General features: G+C 38.5%; 1 protein-coding gene across 1 annotated transcript in view; it reads right to left on the reverse strand.

Annotated features, from left to right (window-relative positions):
- Window positions 1-18,832, reverse strand: part of OXCT1 (3-oxoacid CoA-transferase 1) — a 180,542-nt gene extending 161,710 nt beyond the window's left edge. The window contains exons 1-3 of the mRNA XM_031964557.1: window positions 18,390-18,832; window positions 14,108-14,216; window positions 11,377-11,467 (exon numbers count right to left, since the gene is read on the reverse strand). Of these exons, the coding sequence (XP_031820417.1) occupies window positions 11,377-11,467; window positions 14,108-14,216; window positions 18,390-18,482 (293 nt within the window). The 5' untranslated portion in view covers window positions 18,483-18,832. The remainder of the gene's footprint in view (window positions 1-11,376; window positions 11,468-14,107; window positions 14,217-18,389) is intronic.
- Window positions 18,833-20,883: the final 2,051 nt, after the last annotated feature.

Raw genomic sequence — 20,883 nt, forward strand, 5'->3', positions numbered from 1 at the left:
AAAGAGAGAGACAAAGAGAGAGAGAAAGAGACAGAGAGATAGGGAGAGAGACAGAGAGTGTTTTACATATATACAAGCCTATTTATAGGTAACACTTTTATGGTAGCAAAAACACAAAGTACCTGATCATCAATTTGGGAAATGGTTAAAGAAATTGTGATATATATATGTTCTGTAAGAAATGACCAGCTGGATGATTTCAGAAAGGCCTGGAGAGACTTACACAAACTGATGCTGAGTGAAATGATCAGGACCAGGAGATCATTATATACTTCAACAACACCATATGATAATCAATTCTGATGGATGTGGCCCTCTTCAACAATGAGATGAACCAAATCAGTTCCAATGGAGCAGTAATGAACTGAACCAGCTACACCCAATGAAAGAACTCTGGGAGATGACTATGAACCACTACATAGAATTCCCAATCCCTCTATTTTTGTCTGCCTGCATTTTTTATTTCCTTCATAGGCTAATTGTACACTATTTCAAAGTCAGATTCTTTTTGTACAGCAAAATAACTGTTTGGACATGTAGACATATATTGTATTTAACTTATACTTCAACATATTTAACATGTATTGGTCAACCTGCCATCTGGGAGAAGGAGTTGAGGGAAGGAGAGTTAAAGTTGGAACAAAAGGTCTTGCAAATTGTCAGTGATGAAAAATTACCCATGCATATATCTTGTAAATAAAAAGCTATAATAAAAAAAGAAATTGTGATATAGAAATATAATGGGATATTACTGTACCATAGCCATAAGTAATAACAAAAACAAAAAATTAAGAGAAAAACAGAAAAGATTGAAGGAAAAAAAATGAAAAATGAAGTAAAGAAAGCAAAGGAGAACAAAACACATGATTATAATAATACAAATAAAAAAACTTAAAAATAGAAGTTGGACGCTTTTTTACAAGCAAGAAAATTATATTTTAGTTTGTTCTCAGTGTTTATCAATTCTGTCTTTGAAGGCAGTGAGCATTTTTCACCAGGAGTTCTTTGGAATTGTCTTGGATCATTGTTTTGATCACAGTAGTCAAATCTTTCACAACTGATCATCATTATAACATTGCTATTATGGTATATAATGATCTCATCTTGCTTCACTTTGCATTAATTCACAGATATTACCAATTTTTTTCCTGCAATCACTTACATCACTATTCATTATATCATGATAGTATTCTATGGTAATCATATGACACAATTTGACCAGGCCCTCCCCAATTGATGTGATTTCTAATCCTTTGCCACTACAAAGAATTGCTTTAAATAATTTTATACATATAAGCTCCTTTCCCTTTTTAAAATATCTCTGGAAGACAGATCTAGTAATGGTATTGCTGGGTCAAAGAGTATTTATACAGTTTCATATCCCTTTGAGTATAATTTCAAATTATTCTCCAGAACAATTGGACCAGATTACAATTCCAAAAATTTGTTAGTGTACCTATTTTCCCTTATAACAGCCAGTATTCATTGCTTCTGATAACTATAAAGTGCTTCCTCAGAACTGTTTTAATTTAAAGTGATTTCAAGCATTTTTTTCATGACTAAAGATAACTTTGACTTGTCATGAAAACTGCCTGTTTATATCCCTTGTTGTTTGGTCATTTGAGCTATGTCCACTTCTCCATTGTTGGAATCTTTACAAAGTGTTGTTAAGCCATTAGAGTTGATAGAGACAATAATTATCTAATTTAGCATGGTTCAATATAATTGATTTGATCTTAGAAGGAGATATTTTGGGCCAGAATTTGAAACAAGGTACTAAGTATAACTGATAGACAATAATGCTTGTGTCCACACCTTTAGAAAGCTCATAAAAACAAGAAATATTTAAGTACTCATTGGAGTTCATATGGTTGAGAGATTTCAGGGTTTAGTAGGAGATATCTGAATTCACACCTGCCTTGAAGCTCTCAGGGCCAGAGAGCATACAGCTCCAGTGAGCCCTCCAGAGAGTTACTTGGGAACATTCCCAGGGATCGGAGAGGAGCACTCTGGGAAGATGCCTACAAGGCTTCTTTCGAAGGCAAGAGAGAGAGAGGAGCGCTCTGGGAGGAAGTCTACAAACCTTCTCTTGAAGGCAAGAGAGATTCATTGCATCTTCCACCTTGATTCTGGCTGGAGTCAGAAAGACAAACCTTTGGTTTTGGAGACATTCGGGCAGAGCTCTTGGAACCAAGCAGAGAGATAGGCCTGAGCTAACCGGGTTATATTGAAGGACACAATAAAAGATCTGAACTTTTATCAGCTGGCTGCATTTTGGAGTAATTATTTACTTCAACTGAAACTAAGGCTGCCTCCAGAAAACTTTCCCAAGAAACCTTCTCCCCCAGAGAGAACCATCTTATATTTTAAAGAAAAAGAACACCACACTCTATGACTCCACTTAAAGTTTTTTTGGCAAAGATACTACAGTGGTTTGCAGTTTACATATTCAGCTCATTTTACAGATGAGAAACTGAAGCAAATTTCCCCATGGTCACATGGCTAGTAATTGTTTGAGGCTAGATTTGAATTCACTCTATTCATTACCTCATATCCCATGGGTCCTTATCAACTGGGGAATAGCTTTTATTTTCAGAGAAACCATTTATAAAAATTTTTGACATTACTTCATTGTCTTTATTGTTATTACCTTTTGTCAAGATAGTTTCCATGATTTTTTAATTATCATTTTTAATTAGATCAATTTTTGGTGAGATTGTAATTGCTACCCCTGCCTTTTTTTTATTTCAGCTGAAGCATAATAAATTGTACTTCATCTATTTTAATTCTGTGTCTTTCTGTATCAAGTGTGTCTCTTCTAGACAACATATTATTAGATTCCAGTTTATAATTCATTCTGCTACCCACTTCTGTTTTGTGGGTGAGCTCATCCCATTCATATTCAATTATGATTGCTGTCTATTTACCTCCATACCATTTTCATCTTTTTTATCTTTTTTTTTTAATCTTTTTAAAAGTCTGTTTTGCTTCTAACCATTGCCTTCCTTAATCTACCCTCCCTTTTATTATCTCCTCCATTCCGCATTCTTTCCCCTCCCTCAAAACATCTCTTCTCCCTTCCCCTTCTATTTCCCTTTTGGACAAGATACACTTCTACATCCAAGTAATTGTGACTGTTGTGGGTGGGTGTGAAGTGTACTTCCTTCTTTGAGCCAATTATAATGAGATTAAAGTTCATTCTAATATAATTGATTCATACCTATGATCTCTATGTAGACTATTTCTAACTGCCCTAATAATGATAAAGTTCTTAGGAATTACATGTATCATCTTTCCATAAAGAAATGTAAACAGTTTAACCTTGTTGAGTCTTATGATTTCTCATTCACATTTATCTTTTTTATGCTTCTTTTGAGTCTTATATTTGAATGTCAAATTTTCTATTCACCTCTGGTCTTTTCATCAAAAATGCTTTAAAGTCCTCAATTGCTGAGTAGGTTATTCTTGTTATTCAATTTGACTTTGAACTTTACATTAAAGTTGGGCTCTGCTTCTCTAGGGTCGGGAGACACTGTCCCAAGCTTCAAGCTTTGTGTAATGCTACTGTTCTCAGAGCTTGTTCTGGGGCTCTGCAAGTTTTCAGTACTTCCAAGGTGGTGAAATTCAGGGGAGAGATTTTCCCGGCACTTTAAACAGACTCCTCTGTAGCCTTTGCACTGAAGTTCCTCTTGACTCTGGAATTGTGAGCCTTTGCTCTCTTATAATTGTCCACTTCTCTCTGTCCTGGAACTGTGACCCAGAACTTCAGAGTGGGGGGTGGTGTCCCTGAACTGCTCCCAATCTGTAACCAGCCAGCTAAAGCCTCCTAATCTCTATCTTGACAAGTTATTCCACCATTAGTGGCTCTGGGCTAGGAGATCCTGAAGCTGCTTTTCTGACACCAGTCATCCCCTGCTGACCTCCTCAGTTGTCTTAGCCCAGAAAAGTGTCTCCCCTGATCTTTTATTGGCTCTGCCAATCCAGAATTAGATTCAGACATCATTTTAAAGTTGTTTGCAGGGGAATATTAGGAGAGTTTGGCCGAGTTACTAATCCCTAATCTTCCGTCTTTGAGAAACCGGACACAAGTAATAATGACCAAATACAGTTGCACAGAACCAACCACAAAAATTCCACCTCCTTTTCAGCAGTGGGAAATGTGTTTCTATATAGGTTTATTTTTTTCTATAGGGTTTATTTTTTTTTTCCATTGTCACAAGGGAAGGTTTTATGTCCGGGGCAAGGTATACCTAGAAATAATTAAGTATAAAGACAAAACGCATCAATAAGACTTATTTTGAAAGTAAAATCAGGGTTCTCATTATTGAATATATTCCAAGGAAGTCAAAGCCAGAAACAATGGCTTAATAGAGAGCCAAATATCCATAGCAACCCTTTGCGGTAGCAAAGAACTGGAAACAAATTAGGTGCTAAATGAAGAATGACTAGTGAATAAAACAAAACTATGATAAATGAATGTAGTGGAATATTACTGTACAGTAAGGAAGGACAAATGAGTAATAAGGTTAGAAACGAAAGGATCACTAACAAGGAAGATGGACTCTGAGTAATAGAAAGAAAATCCATGAAGATCTTAGAAAAGACATAACTACATTCTTCCCTATGGGGGAGAGGGGAGAAGGTGAGAGTGATCGATTAGACAAAGTTTGTGAAGCAAATGATTTAACTTAATTTTTTACCCTTTTTCCCCCCATAAGAGGTGGGTTAATTAGAAGAAAACAGGAAAGGACTTCAATGTAAAGACAAAAGAAATCAACAAAACATTTTTTAAAGTATGTGGAAAAGGGAAAGAGAAAAATACAAAGAAATCTGAAGTGAGAAAAGAATAAAAAACAACCAATGACCTCAATCTTCTCAGAAATAGAAGGCAACAAAATGTGCAAAGTGATGGATGAGGGATAGTTTTCAGGCTTTAAAAAAAATGTTTGGAAATTTATGTAACATAGAGGAGATAACAACAGATGAAAATTATTTTAAAAAAGAAACCCTGCCAAGTATCATCAATGAGGATGCATTGAGAATATATGTTATAAATTTATCATGGAACTAATCAGTAATTTTATAATTTTCATAGCAATGCTTCAAAGTACAAGAACTGGAGTGGAGGAAAAAATAGAAACTGAAATGTATAATCAATAGGACTTTCAACATTGGAAAGTCAAATGGGTAAGGAATTCTAAGGTAGTGACAAATGTACCCATTAATTGTCTGATCATGTACAGGTTGGATTAAATATAGTACTGTTGGCACGTAACATTGTCCAATGGTTCAGGATTAATTCATTCCTTAAAATGATTTTTAACTGTACTGCCCATTTTTACATGACACATAAAGGATTTGCTCTTCTCATTTGCATATGGTTGACAAGATTTATGTCTTTTCATTATTTCTACCAAAATATACCCTCATCCAAAATCTAATTGCAACATCAATTTAATAAAAAGTGTCAGTGTCAAAAGATATGCTAATGACTTTATGAAGAATTTTCTACTTTAAAATCCCTAAAACACCACCTTTTCTTTCCTCTAACTAGTTTAAAAAAAAAAAAAAAAAAAAGACAAATATTTAGCCAGTAGATGGCATAGAAAACACACTTCTTAGGTAATTTCAATACGTTGAAAAAATTCAAGATTTCATTGGTGTACTTTACCCAAGCAGCCAATAATCCCTTAAAGTGAACATCCTCTGAGACCTCTTTGTTCCACTGAACCCCTTTGACAAAGTTTAGTGAAAAATATGAAGTCCTCCTCAAAAAAGTTTTAAATGCATAAGATAAATACATAGGATTACACAGAAAATTAATCATAATGAAATAGTTATTAAAATTTTATTTAAAAAAAAAAAAAACAAATTTATTGACCCCAGGTTAAGATCCTCTTTCTCCCTAGGAAATGATTTCAATTGTGACTGTAGCCCAAAATGTTTATCACCTAGTAGCTAACCTTCTGTGGAGGAAAAGCCTACCCAAACTTAAATTCTCAAAGTGGTCTATTGTTTAGAGATGGTCCCTAAGACATCTATTGATAAATTCTATATCTCCCTATATTAGACTGCAATCCCTGCAAGCCTACATACTCAAAGCCCACCCAGCCTGAAATAATACCAGTTTCTTTTTCTCTAACAATTTCAGAAACTCCAATTTTAGAAATCTTACTGAAGCTTACCTCAATGTAGCATCAGAATAGAACTTTTGAAGAGACTTCTTAGGTATCAGAGAATATTATGTATTAGGTTTCTAAATGATTTTTTAAAATTGAAATCGAGTGAAACAAATTCCAATTTCTTTATCTCCTTCTTCTCTACTTTCTCCAGGATCTCTAGGTTCTGATAGATAAGCTTTTGCTTTATCTGGCCAAGCCCCAGGTATCCATTTCATTTCCTGGCCTGCTCCATATCACATCACCATAACATGGGGTTTACATGGGTTCAGTTCCCCTTTAGGTGCTAATCTCTTAGGAGAATATAAGCTCCTAGAGGAAAAGGGCTTTCTTACTTGTATTTGTATCCTTAAGTAGTTAGGTAACACTGTGGAGAGGGTGTCAGGTCTGGAGTCAGGAAAACTCGTTTTCTAAGTTCAAATCCAGTCTCACACACTGTGTGTGACCTAAACAAATTACTTAGCCCTCTTTACCTCAGTTTCCTCATTTGTAAAATGAGCTGGAGAAGAAAATGTCCAATCACTCTAGTATCTTTGCTAAGAAAACCCCAAATGGGGTCATGAAGAATCCAATACAACTGAAAAATGACTCAGCAACAAATTTATATTACTACAACTGAGCAAAATGCCTGGCAGCACAGAATAAAGACTTAATAAATGCTCTACGCATATAACTGTTTGTCATTATTTGCTTCTCCAAAGTGAACTTTCCTTCCATTTCTACTGTAACTTTTTTCCTATTTTCTTCATAGCAATTAGACAATAATAATAATAGTATTTGAATAGTGCACTGTGGTTTACAAAGTGCTTATATATATAAACACACATACACACACTTCATTTTATCCTTTTAACAGTGAGAGGCAGATACTATTATTACACTCATTTTACAAATGAGGAAACTGAAGCAGGCAGTGGCTAAGCAACTTGTCCAGGATTACAAAGTCAATTAAGTATCTTAACCGGATTTTTCTGACTACAGGCAAGCACTAACTCACTGGGCCACCTACTTGTCAAGACGGATAAAATTCAGTTCATTCAATAGTATGCCCAATTCACTACAAAGATCTCATATCTACAATCTTAACAGCTGAGTTAATGTTTGTATATGTCTAAGAATGGTGTGATTCTTGGAACTCTTTGTCCCATTTTCTTTCATCTGCAAGCAAGTCTGTAGAGAACAAGACAAAAGGACTATTTTATACTTTTCTTTGTTGCCATGGTCAAAGAATTCATCACTCACTGATCATGAGGCTCTCCACTAGGTTGGTTGCAGACAGCAAGTCAAGGGACATCCCAGCCTTTAAATAATTAAAAAAGTAGAAATGGCTCCAAAGATCAATGGTATAAAAATGGTATATGGCAAACATAAGCAGACTGCAAGTACATTACCAACAAAGAATTGCTCAAGAAACACAGAGATAAAGGATATCAGCAGAGAGAAATGCATAATAGGAAAAAAAAGGGGGGCAGTAACATAATGAGAGCATAATCCTCCATCAAGAGATGCAAAGGAAGATACCCCAGTGTATCCCACCTCTGACACTTAGTAGCTATGTGATCCTAAGCCAGTCAGTCACTCTAGGTTCCTCATAAGTAAAATGAGGGGACTGGATTTGATGACCTCCAAAGTCTCTTTCAGCTGGCTATCTTTGACCCCATGTTAGATGGATTCCCTGAAGAGAATACATATGAGAAAACAAGGGCAAACAATAAATGCTGAACATGAACAAGCATCAATGAGTTGAAATCTGTATTGCTGAAGAGCTACGAGCCTATCCACATTGATAAGATCATGGATCTATTATAGTTATTAAAATATCAGAATTAAGAAAGCACCTAGGTAGCATATTGGACCGAATACAGGGTAAGAGTCAGAAAGACTCATCATGTGAGTTCAAATCTGGCCTCAGACATTTAGTAGTTGGGTCTGTTGGTCTCTGTAAAATAAGCCGCAGAAGGAAATGGCAAACGACTCCAATATTTTTGCCAAAGAAACCCCATCTGAGGTGACAAAGAGTCAGACAAGGGTGAAATGATAACTAAACTACAAAAAACTGGGATTAAAATGGCTCCAGAACCCCATAAAAGAAAACTCTTTGCGAATTTCTGTTTCCCAAAGGAGTGAGGAGGGTGGAAGAGAAAATGGAATAGCTTATGTAAAATAAAGGTCACACCCTGGAGTCAAAGCCCTTTTTCTTTTGCTTTTCTCCAATCTGCTTCTTGTACACTTCTTGCCTCCTTAAATAAAATTACCTTGATACAAATGACTAGAGACATGTATGCAAGAATAAGCATGAACATAACAGAATCAAGTCCAGTGTTTTATTGTGTTCTAAGTTATCTTGTATATGACAGTTTTACATCATTGTCTCAGTCTACCCTTTATATAATGTAAGTCTTTTCACACTTTTTCCTAAGTGAACAAAACTAATCCTTCACCATTTTTTTTTTACCTGCAGTTTTGTCCTTCCCTTGGACTTCCTTTCATCAAACATTACTATAGGTTCCTAATCATTTTATCAATCAAATCATTTTAATTTTTGATAAGCCCTAATATCATCTCTCCCTTTCACTCCCCCAACTCTGTAATGGGCTGAGGTTTGAGTTGATGCACTGAGGTCCCAAATACATGAGGCTAAATAGTAATTGGACTATACTCTTATTAATATACATGATTGGATAAAGAATGATCCCTGCCCACTCTCTGTGCAAGTCCTGATGTGTTATATAGGAAATGACGATTTTGGTGGGTGGAGGCAGAGAGAGACAGGAAGAGCCACAGTAACCCTAGAGAACTTCTAAATCTAGCTCTTTATACTATTAACTTCTTGATTTTTGACAAAGATGCACTGGCTCCAGCAGACAGGTTTTATAACCCACCGGAAGGTCAGTGTCCAGTGCGAGCAGCTCCACTATCTTTAGATAATCGCCAGGTGATGTGGAGAGACCCAGAAAGTAGTGAATGGAAGGGACCAGATAGGCTAACCGCTTTGGGGAGAGGGTTTGCTTATATCTCTACAAGTGGAGAAGGAATCAGATGGGTGCCAACGAGCCATATTCACCTTGTCCATCGCAGAGAGAAGAGCAGACCCTTGAAACAAAGGAGAAGACCCAAGAAATATCGGGTGGTTCTGTTGCTGATTGTGCTCACCATTGAAAAAGCGTGGCAGTTATGGCGTTTGACTCATGGACATCAAAGATTGTTGGACTTCAAAACCCTCAGGAATCATTGGATTCTCTGAGAAATGATAAGACTGTTACAGGACTTCAAAATCTGCTGGAATCATTGGATTCCCTAACACATAAAAAGACTTTTGCAGGACTTCAAAAGTTCAGGGGGATCATTGGATTCCCTGACATGTGAAGCAATGGACAATAGATTGGTTTTGGACTATCTCTTGGCTGCTGAAGAAGGTGTATGTGTAACTGTTGTTTACATACCCTCCTTCCAACACCATGTTGATTTATATTGTTTGCTATTCCGCTACTTGCGTGTACAATTCATGTTTGTTACACCACATCGAGCCTGCACTGACTGAGGGGAGGGTCATCCCTAATAGCCTCTGCGTTATTGCTATGTGCTTGTGTAATACCTCCCATGCTGATGGGTTTGTGCATAATAAGACCCTTCAGCCCAGAAACCCGCTAGCAACCCCCACTTCCCTTTGGTGCTTTTCATCTCCCTTCCTGAGATGTCAGGGAGGGCGCGATCATCTCCTTTTTAGTGCTTTCACCTCCTTCCCTGAGAAGTTAGGGAGGCTGTGATCACCTCCCCTTGGGGGCTCTGACCTCCCTGAGGAGTCAGGGATGGCATGACCACCTGTGTTCTAAAATAAAAGAAAGCGGGAGATGAAATGGGCTGAGGTTTGAGTTGATGCACTGAGGTCCCAAGTACGTGAGGCTAAATAGTAATTGGGCTATACTCTATTAATGTACATGATTGGATAAAGAATGGTCCCTGCCCACTCTCCGTGCAAGTCCTGATGTGTTGTATAGGAAATGACAATTTTGGTGGGTGGAGACAGAGAGACAGGAAGAGAAGCTGGGAGAGATTGACCTTGGTTCCATACTCCTAGCTGCTGGTCGTGTGGCTGCTGGTCTAGCTAGCTTCTTGACTCAGCTGCACACATTGCTATCGCCGATTCTCTTCCACCTCCGATCCTTCTTCACTGAGAATAAAGACTGACGATTTTCCCCTAGCCTGAGCTCCTGACTCCTGCTGATTTAAAATACGCGATCTTCACACAACTCCATCCCAAATTGACATGGCATAATCCATAAATTTAATAAATACATTCTCTATTCAGGTATCTAGATCACAAGAACAATGAAATGACCAAAAGCAGATATTTAAAACATATTTCATATTAACTAAATAATTCATGGTATATTTGCAATTAAACATTAGCAGTTTGCAAGAGAGAGAGAAACAGAGAGGAAAAGGGACAAAATGAGAGAGGAAAAGGAAAGACAGACAGACAAAGATGATTATAGATAAATACAGTGATAGATTAGCGACAGATATAGATATGACCTTGTTGTGTGTGTGTGTGTGTGTGTGTGAATGAAAAAGAGAGAGACAGAGACAGAGAAAGAGAGAGAAGAGAGAAAAAATGAAAAAGTGAGAGTACTTGAGTTGCTCAAAAAAGTAGAAAGAACATTGGATTAAGAATCTAAGATCTCTGAAGTCAAATGCTGTTCTAACACTTATTACTCATGGAACTTTGGACAAATTAGTTAACCTTTATGGGTATCTACTTCTAACCCCTAATGCAATTAGATTAAATTATCTCTTAGGTCTCTTCTTGCTCTAAATATCTGTCTTTTGGTCACAATAAGGAAGGACTGACCCAAAAGCCTTTTCATCCAAAATATAACAGAGAACTACATATCCCAATGTTAACTGTAAATTTCAAGGTTTTTTAAGGAAAAAAAATCTTACCAAAAGTAAGAGGTGAAAATTATTTTGAAAGCTTCCTACAATTTTAATTGTGTCCACTGGCTCTCAAAACAGTTAAACAAATGAAGCCAGGTAAGTGAAATCTCCAAACTGTTTATGTTTCCCTTCTATTAAAGAGTTTCCTTTGTTTCAGGGTTTTTTTTTATTATTTTTATTCATTAAATTATTTTATTTCATTAAATGATAATCCAACAATTTGTCAACATCTTTTAAACTGGTTGTTGAAGATACTTACCCTGCATTATTACTTACTGCAGTTAGTCCCTTTACTCCAGTCTTCAATAAAGCTCCTATGAGGTTTTCTGGAATTCCACAGAGCCCAAAACCTATAGTATTCCCAAAAGAATGAGCAAAGTTTAAGAAAGTCTTTTCTTAGGAGTGATAGCAATGCTTATGCTTTTTGTTTTAATTTAAAATGACTATGTAAATAGTAAAGGGAAATGAAAAAATGCTAAATTTATTAGGTGTGATTGAATTATAGTCCCATTTCAATTTATATAAAACTAAAAAAAAAATTCTAGTCAAAGCTTTGAGCTATAATACAATACTGGTAATAATGGACAAGTTAGATTGTTATTTTGTTTTGTTATTTACCTCCCATATGGTTGGCTACAAGAGGCAGCATGGGTAGCAGATAGATTTCTTATCCTGGATTTAGAAAGAATTCAAGTTATGCCTTCCAACACTTGGATAAATTACTTAAAGGTAGGTACCACTTCCCATTTGTCTCTGTATCCCCAATGCCTACAACCTGAGAAGCACTTACTAAAAACTTATTAGAGCAACTAGATGACAGGCCTAGAGTTTGGAAAAATAATCTCCTCAGCTTCAAATACTTAGTAGCTGTGTGAACCTGAGTGAGTCACTTAATCCTGTTTGCCTCAATTCCTCATACTGGTAAACCATTCTAGTAACTTTGCTAAGAAAACCTCTAATGGATCAGACATCACTGAAAATGACTGAACAGCAAGTCACACACAAGTAAAAACCACAAGTCAGGTGCTGTGAGAAACACAGAAAAGTTAAGACAATCCCCCTGCCTCCTAGAATTTATAGTCTAAAAGGCAGAAAAGCTATGTACACAATGCTATGATAAAAGGCAGAAAGTAGATATATAATGAAAGAAATATAAAATGCTATGCAAATTAAAAGAAAGAAATGTCATTTTTTTCTAGGAATTAGTGAAAGCCTTTTCCAATTCCTGAAAAAAAGAAATCGAACCAAAATTATCTGAAAGATCTCTTCAAGTTATAAAAATTTTAGCATATAGTTTATAAAATGTTTTAGCCTACTATTATCAGAAATGATCAAAGGATATGAACAGACAATTTTCAGATGACAAAATTAAAGTCATCTACAATCATATGAAAAAATGCTCTAAATTGCTACTGATTAGAGAAATGCAAATTAAAACCACCTCACCTCTCAGATTGGCTAAGATGACAGGAAAAGATAATCATAAATGTTGGAGGGGATGTGGGAAAACTGGGGCAATAATGCATTGTTGGTGGAGTTGTGAAATGATCCAGCCATTCTGTAGAGCTATTTGGAACTATGCTCAAAGGGCTATCAAACTGTATATACCTTTTGATCCAGCAGTGTTTCTACTGGGTTTGTATTCCAAGGAAATCATAAAGGAAGGGAAAGAACGCACATGTGCAAAAATATTTGTAGTAGCTCTTTTTGTGGTAGCAAAGAATTGGAAAATGAGTAGATGCCCATCAATTGGGGAATGGCTGAACAAGTTGTGGTGGATGGAGATAAAGGAATATTATTTTTCTATAAAAAAAATGATGAAAAAGCTGAGTTTAGAAAGGCCTGGAAAGATTTTCAAGAATTGATGCTGAACAAAACAGGCAGAAAAGGAATACATTTGTACACAATAACAGCAAGAATGTACAAGGATCAGCTATAAAAGACTTGGTTCTTTTCAGTGGTTCAGTGATCCAAAACCATCCCAATAGACTTTGGACAGAAAATGCCATCTGCATCTAGAAAAGAACTAAGGAGATTGAATATAAATCAATACATGCTATGTTCACTTCTTTTTTCTGTTTCTTTTTCTCTCCCATGGTTTTTCCCTTTTGCTCTGATTTTTCTCTCCCAACATTTTTCATAAAGTAATGTGTAATAAAAATAAATTTTTAAAAATAAAGACTACTCTTAGAATGTAGAAATATGTATAGAAGAATTGTATATGCTTAACATATGATTACTTGCTGTCTAGGGGAGGAAGGGAGAAAAAATTGGAAAGCAAGGTTTTGCACGGGTGAATTTTAAAAATTACCTTTGCATAAATTTTGAAAATAAAAAGCTATTATAAAAAAAGACTACTATCAGTGAGACTAATACAAGTAAAAGCTTGGTTTTCCATTGTAACAAAAAGGAATCAAAAGAAAGGACAAGTAAATATATATATATATATGTATATACATACATACATATAAATTTTATATAAATATATATATATATATATGTGTACTTATATATGTATATGTGTATGTGAGTGTGTATATATATAGAGGTAGAGAGAAACAAGAAAAGAATGAGAATTAATGTGGCTATACCTCCAACAATAAAAAACCAGAAAAATACAAGTACTCTTTCAAGAATCAGCAGTCTTGAAACTGGAAAAATCTGAGTTCAAATTCCATCCTTTATATATAATGTCTATATGATCCTGGATAAGACCCTTCACAACTCAGTAACTGTGCAGCTTTCCCAAATGACAGGTGACAGAGAAAGTGCTGGCCAGCATTGGAAGCTTCCTCATCTGGGAATTGCCCATTCCAAAGGAATCACAATCTTGACGTGTCACTATCCCTATCTCAGGATTGTTTTTTGATCACAAATAATTTATCCAGAACAGTAATGATGCCTCATAGTTCCACCATTGAACTGTGTCCCTCAACTGAATAACAAGATAAGTCCACTCCTATATGCTGAAAAGGAATGAAGTTACTCACCACCAACTAGGAGTGTGGATCCATCTGGAATATCTTTGACTGCTTCCACTGGATCTTTGTAAAACTGAGTGTGATGGCAAGTGCTGGTGGAAAAGTAGCAACCACATCCCTAGAATGTGGGGGAAAAAAAGATACGGAGCCAACTTCACTTTATACAAGGGAAATAGGAAAGTAAATTGATTTTTCATTTTTGATAGACACTATTTACTTATCCAAACATGCAAGGACTTTGTGGTTTTTAACAGCGTACAAACTTCCGACCCCAACAACTATTGAGGATGTATTATATTTGGGAAATCACCACAGCATGTGGACATAGTATCTGGTATACAGCAGGTACATCATAAATGGTTACTGATTGACTCTTAGGTTCAGCACTCTAGTTAATCAGCAAGAGAATTGTTCAAATTTTGTTTCTGACTTTTATTAGGTCAATGAGCATAGCCAAGTCATTAAACTCTATGTGGCAAACAAAAACACTCTTACATTGTAAGAATATTTGATTGGGGGTAGGAGGGAGACAATCAAGAAAAACTTTGCATCTATGTTCTATTAGAAAGCTTTTCTTCTACCAGATTGTGTTACTATGTGTAATAAAGACAGTTAAAGAAGAAAAACCTATAGTTTCAGAATCACTGAATATTAAAGATGAAAGTGATCTGGGAGTTCCCTCAGACTTCTTTTATAAATAAGGAACCTCAGAAATTAAAATCCAAAATCATGCAGCTCATCTATACTTAACAGGTAGACAAGGATCTATGGTACCATCAAGAGATAAGCAGATGTCCCTGCTGGATACATGCACACAGATTTTGAGTAGTTACTAGAGCAAAGCACAAGAGATGACAGGAAATCATACCTCATTTTGAAGAATTCATCATGATCTTATATGAGGTGCAGATAGTAAGAAGTGATGAACCAGACAAAAGAGGGCCTGGCTTCAAATACCAGGCTTTGCCCACTTATGGAGTGTGGCGCCAGAGGCAAGAAATTTAATGTCTCGTGGTCTGAGTTCCCTTTTCTGTAAAAGAAGGTGGCTGAGACACCTCTAAGGTCATTTCTATTTTTAATATTTCGTGATTGTGGACAATTGTCCTTCTCCCTTTACAGCAAGCAAAGTGAGGTGCAAGAATATTTCCTTAATGAAGAGATTGGACTAGAAAGATGATCTCCAAGATCCCTGTCAGGTATAAATTCTGTAACCAATGAATAATCAGTGAAGGATGCTTAACTTAAAAAGCAAATATGTAGCATAAATTAAGCTTCTAATAATAGTGGGAACTATGTGTTTAAGGAAGATGGGAGATTTAAAAAACGTATTTTTCTGTCCTCAGAGAAGAAAATATAGTTATAACATAAATGTCCATCACTGCTTCATCATGTAATTACATGATATTCAGTTATTTAAATATTTAATTCCTAGCATAAGCCAACAACCAATTAGCAATCAAGAACTTTTAAATCATGTAATGTGTGCCTGGCAGTAGGGATAGGTGGTGATGCTTAACTTGAACTTTGAAGAATAGGAGGGATTCTATGAGACTAGAAGTGAGGAAAAGCATTTCAGTTACAGGGGACAGACAATTTAAACACAGAGTGACAGGAGAATGTAGTGCCATTCCACTAATTTAAAAAAAAATAAAGTTTTTTTTTAAATTCTACACAATAGAATTTTAAAAGCTAGAACAGATTTGAATTACCCAGCTACCTCAAGGTTATTAAGGAAAGAGTATCATAAGCCTTAAGAAACTAAATAAAAGTGACTTATTACTAATATCTAATCTAATTTTGGACAAAGAGCCACCAAGTTTTAAAGTGACTGACCCGTTACACAGCTAATTATTGATAGAACCAAAACTAGATCTTACAGATGCCAAGGCAGTGAGTTTTTCCATTACACATTTGTAAATTAGTCCTTACTTACACCTTTACTTTTTTTTTACTTAAGCCTTATTTTAACACCTTAAATGTTCAGCAAAAATGAAGCAGTATCTTCTCTATGAAATGATTGTTTCAGGTATCAAGTAACATTCATCATAGGTAACAATAAAAATTCTGTGATGGTAAAATGCCAAGATAACAGTAATAAAAATTTTACCTCAAATTTTACACTTTATTACAATAAAATTTTAAGTCATCAAGTTCTGCAGGTGACTCAAAACTTGGTGAAACACCTGCGTTGCCCTGCTACTCTCCACTCCCTTGCCAAAGCTGTTCTGCTCAAAAATAAACACAGTCTTTTAAAAATATATTGGCAGTAAAATGTTTGTGGCAGCCCTGTTTGTAGTGGCCAGAAGCTAGAAAATGAATGGATGCCCATCAATTGGAGAATGGTTGGGTAAATTGTGGTATATGAATGTTATGGAATATTATTGTTCTGTAAGAAATGACCAGCAGGACGAATACAGAGAGGACTGGCGAGACTTACATGAATTGATGCTGAGGGAAATGAGCAGAACCAGGAGATCATTATATACCTCAACAACGATACTGTATGAGGATGTATTCTGATGGAAGTAGATTTCTTCAACAAAGAGAAGATCTAACTTAGTTTCAGTTGATCAAGGATGGATAGAAGCAGCTACACCCAAAGAAAGAACACTAGGAAATGAATGTAAATTGCTTGCATTTTTGTTCTTCTTCCCAGTTTATTTATACTTTCTAAATCCTATTCTCCCTGAGCAACAAGAAAACTGTTCGGTTCTGCACACATACATTGTATCCAAAATCTACTGTAACCAATTTAACATGTATAAGACTGCTTGCCATCTTGGGGAGAGGGTGGAGGGAGGGAGGGGAAAAATCGGAACAGAAGTGAGTACAAGGGATAATGTTGTAAAAAATTACCCTGGCATGGGTTCTGTCAATAAAAAGTTATTTAAAAAAAAAAAAAAATATATATATATATATATATACACACATATGCAGTCATTTCCCTAGTGTTGAAAGTAATTCATGAATTAAAAGGGGTCCATTAATTTCACTGGCCAAAATCAAACCAATAAATATCTATTGCAACTTATTGTGCGCATGACTCCTGTTGGGCCTAAAAAACTGTCCCTTTCCTCTTCCCTTTTAACGAAAAGGCACTCTCATTGACTATGCAAGCCCAGTTCAATCTTTTATGATCAAGTGAACTTTGAGACCTAACGAACTCTAGCTGATCTTAGGATTTCTTGTTGAGGAGGAGTGAGAGAGAGAAAAGGAAGACAAGGTAGGAGGGAGAACGAAGGGGACAGAGGGAAGAAAGGAGATCGGACACGGAGAAGGGCAGCTTGTACTAGGAACTAGCTTAGAAATGCCGCCTCCAGTAGAGTGAGTAGACCAGAAGTAATCTCATAAACAAAAAAGATATCAGTCGTGTGGAACAGACCTAGTTTAAGACCCAGTTATTCCTTCCTTCATGAAATAAATAGGAACGGTAAGGTTCCATGGGAGCCCTCTGGGCATAAATAACTAGGTGAGCATGAGAAGAAAGAATCAAGATAAGCGAAATGGATCCAGCTCTCAGCGGGCCTCTCCGGCCCCCAAAAAGCGTCTCAGAAAGCGAAAGCCAAGCTGCGGAGCGGCTTCTGGGGGCCGAGCTCCAGCGCCGCCTAAAAGGCCGACTTAGCGGCAAGGTCCGGCATCTCCGCTCGGCAGGGCTCCTGCGCGTCTCCCTCCCACCGCAGCCCCTCTCCCTCCCCCGGCGCGTCCCAAGGGCACATCCCCACCCCTCCCAGGAGCATCCCTAGCTCAACGTCTTTCCCCCGAAGGGCGGGGGAGCCTCCGGCTCCGAGCTCGGGGCGGGAGTATTCCAGGCTAACCTGTCCGGGGCCGGAACTTTCTCCAAGCCCCCGTCTCCCCCGAAGCAGCGACACACGCCCACGCAGGAACAAGAGGACTCCCCTCTCTTCCCCGGCGCGCCCCTCCAGCCCGGAAAACCCGGGCGCGCAGCAGCCAGCGGCAGGGCAGAGGAGAGCGGACCCTGCCAAAGCCCCCCGCCCATCGCGGGAGCCGGGCACGGGGCGCCCAGCACCCCACACATCCCAAGCGCCCTCCCAACCGTCTCCTTTCCCATCCCACCTTCCCGGGCCGGGGGCTCTCTCCGAGCTTGGGCGGGCCCGGGGCAAAGGAGCGGGGCAAGCAAAAGCCACATGTGCTGAAGGTGCGCGGGACTCGGACGCCGCAGATTGGCGGGGTTCTCCCGCCGCCACCCTGAAGTCCGTCTCTGCCGTGGGAGCACCGACGGGGACGGCAGCCTCGGAGACCCCCCGCCTCGGGCCCCCGGAGAGCGCGTTACCTGGGCTAGCGGGGCTCCGCTCCGGGCGCCCCTGACTCCAGGAAAGGAGACGCTGAGTCTGAGCCCGGAGGAGAGGAGTTTGTAAGCCGCCATCTTCAGGATGGCTACAAGCCCGGAAGGATGAAAGGGAGCCCGAGCAAGGGCACCGGAGCGCAACTGCTCCTGCGAAAGTGCAGCTGGCACCTAGGCAGCGCCTGGCGAGAAACGCTCTGCCCCTTCGGTTCCCGCGGGAGGGGTGGGGTGGAGAGGAAAGAGCGTGGGCCAAGGGAGGGATGGAAACTACCCCCCGGCGCCGCGCTGAGACGTCCTCTTTAACCCTTGCAGAGCCCGAGGGGGAGGGGCCGGAGCCCCCAGGAGCGGAGGTGAGGGTCGGAGGGCTTCTGCCCACACGTGAAGAACCTCCGGTGACTTAGTGTCCTCGCTTCTGGGGAGAGAAGAAGGAAGCAGTGAGTTAGATACCCAAGCTGCTTGCTTAGCCCGGTGATGTTTTGGTTGCAAGTGTTAAGAGACGCTAAGAGCCTCCGAATCCCCGCCAAAGTAACAATTTTAGATAAATCCTTGCCAAGGAATTCGGTGGCAGCCCGAACTCTGGGAGCAAGCTCTCTGTAGATCTGGTATTCTTCCTGAGATTCTACCCCGCTCCACCCGCTCCCAATCACGTCCTTCCCTCGTTCAGATACGGCTCACAAATGGAAAAGCAGGAGGCTGGAGGCTGCGGGGTCTTCATCTAGTCCCCTGCAAAGCATTCAAACTATTAATAGGATTGTTTCCTGTACATAAAATATACTTTTTCTAAAAAAAAGAAATTTTATTGATTTAAAAAATAACTTGTTACTCCCTCTACTTCCCTTGCCCTGAAACTATATAGTTACATTGAAATAGAAGGTGGGCATGACACTAAACCTCTAGTTAGGATCCCGGGGGCAGCCTCTTATCTCAGAAAATCTCTTTTTGTGACAACGATATTCTATTGTATTTCTATTTGGTGAATGAAACATTTCCTAACTAAATTTTAATCCCTTAAAGGAGTCACTCAAGCAGCAATGTGTTTGATACCTCTGCTCCGACTGTAGGTTGACATCTAAGGTAAAAGGTGACAGACTAAATTCCGTTAAAACTAGAATCTCGTTGGGAAACTTCTCTGCAAACCTGGATCTGACCTATAAAGCGGGCCTTCCTAGTTCTTTTCAGTGGTAATATTAGGGAAGGAAAAAAAGTTTCATACTATCTATATTCACCTCAGAGGTCATTATCACAGCTCCCTATCAATTTACAGATAAAGAAACAAAGCAAAAGAGTTTACATCATTTTCATAAGGTCACACAAATAGGATTATGAATCCAGATCTTCTGATTCTACTCTTTCTGACTCCCCAAATGCCAGGTTCTTTTGATAATCAATACTCAATTTCTGGTACCTTTCTAAAACTTTCAGGGAATTATAGGAAACAAAAAGTGGATCATCCAGGCACACTACCTGTGTGCATTTACTTTTCTCAATAGTATTGTTATTCTGTGACCCAATCTAGGATTTTCTTGGCAAAGATACTGGAGTTTTTTGCCATTTCCTTCTCCAGCTCATTTTACAGGTGAGGAAACTGAAGCAAACCAAGTTGGATGACTTGCCCAGGATGATACAGCTAGTAATTGTTTGAATTTGAAATTCAGGTAGATGAGTCTTCCTGATTCTAAACCCAGAACTGTATACTTTACCAGCCAGCTGTACTTAAGCCAATTTTAGTCATATAATTCAATTGCCTCTTCTTTATTATAAAATGTAAGTTGCTTGAGCCTTGTCTGGCTTTGTATTTGTGTGCCCAAAGCCTAACATAGTACCTGATACGATATAGGCTCTGGGTAAGTATTTACCCAGATTAATTGATTATCCAATTAATTGAATTACCACTATTGTATCTGATCAACTCTTCTAAATCGCTTAGTGGTAACCAGCTTTTCTGAAGGGAAATTTTGCCTACGTAGAATAGTAGAGGCCCCAAAATTATTGATTGAGAGTAAGGGACAGAGGCTTTTCAGAATTCCTCTACAAATAGAACAAACTTGCACCTCAGGGCAAACATAGACTGGTCAAAAATCAAGAAGACTTGGGGCAGAATAGAGGGCCCTCAAGATACAATCTGAGAAGATCAGAAGAAAACCCTGGGTCAGGGATTAACCATGTGAAGGACAAACACCTCCAGGAAGAGACAAATGCCAAGTGCAGCTCCGTGGAGCTAGCTGGGTTTGGCTGGAGCCTCAGCTGGAAACACAGAAATTTTCTTCTCCTGGACTTCATGTGGAGTAAGAGTCTGAATGAAACTAGGCTAATTAGGAACACCAGGCCTTGTGCTGCTGGGATGTGGCCCGGAGAAGAAGCAAGAGGGGGGGGGCCGGGGAGGCGGGGAGGAATGTTGCTAGCTTCTAGCACTTGGAGGACAGGGGATCTCTTGCTTTGGGGTTCCAGGTCAAAGGGGAGAGCTCAAGTGAAGTTAAAGGCA

Source organism: Sarcophilus harrisii, chromosome 1, assembly GCF_902635505.1.
Source record: "Sarcophilus harrisii chromosome 1, mSarHar1.11, whole genome shotgun sequence".
NCBI classification, from domain to species: Eukaryota; Metazoa; Chordata; class Mammalia; order Dasyuromorphia; family Dasyuridae; genus Sarcophilus; species Sarcophilus harrisii.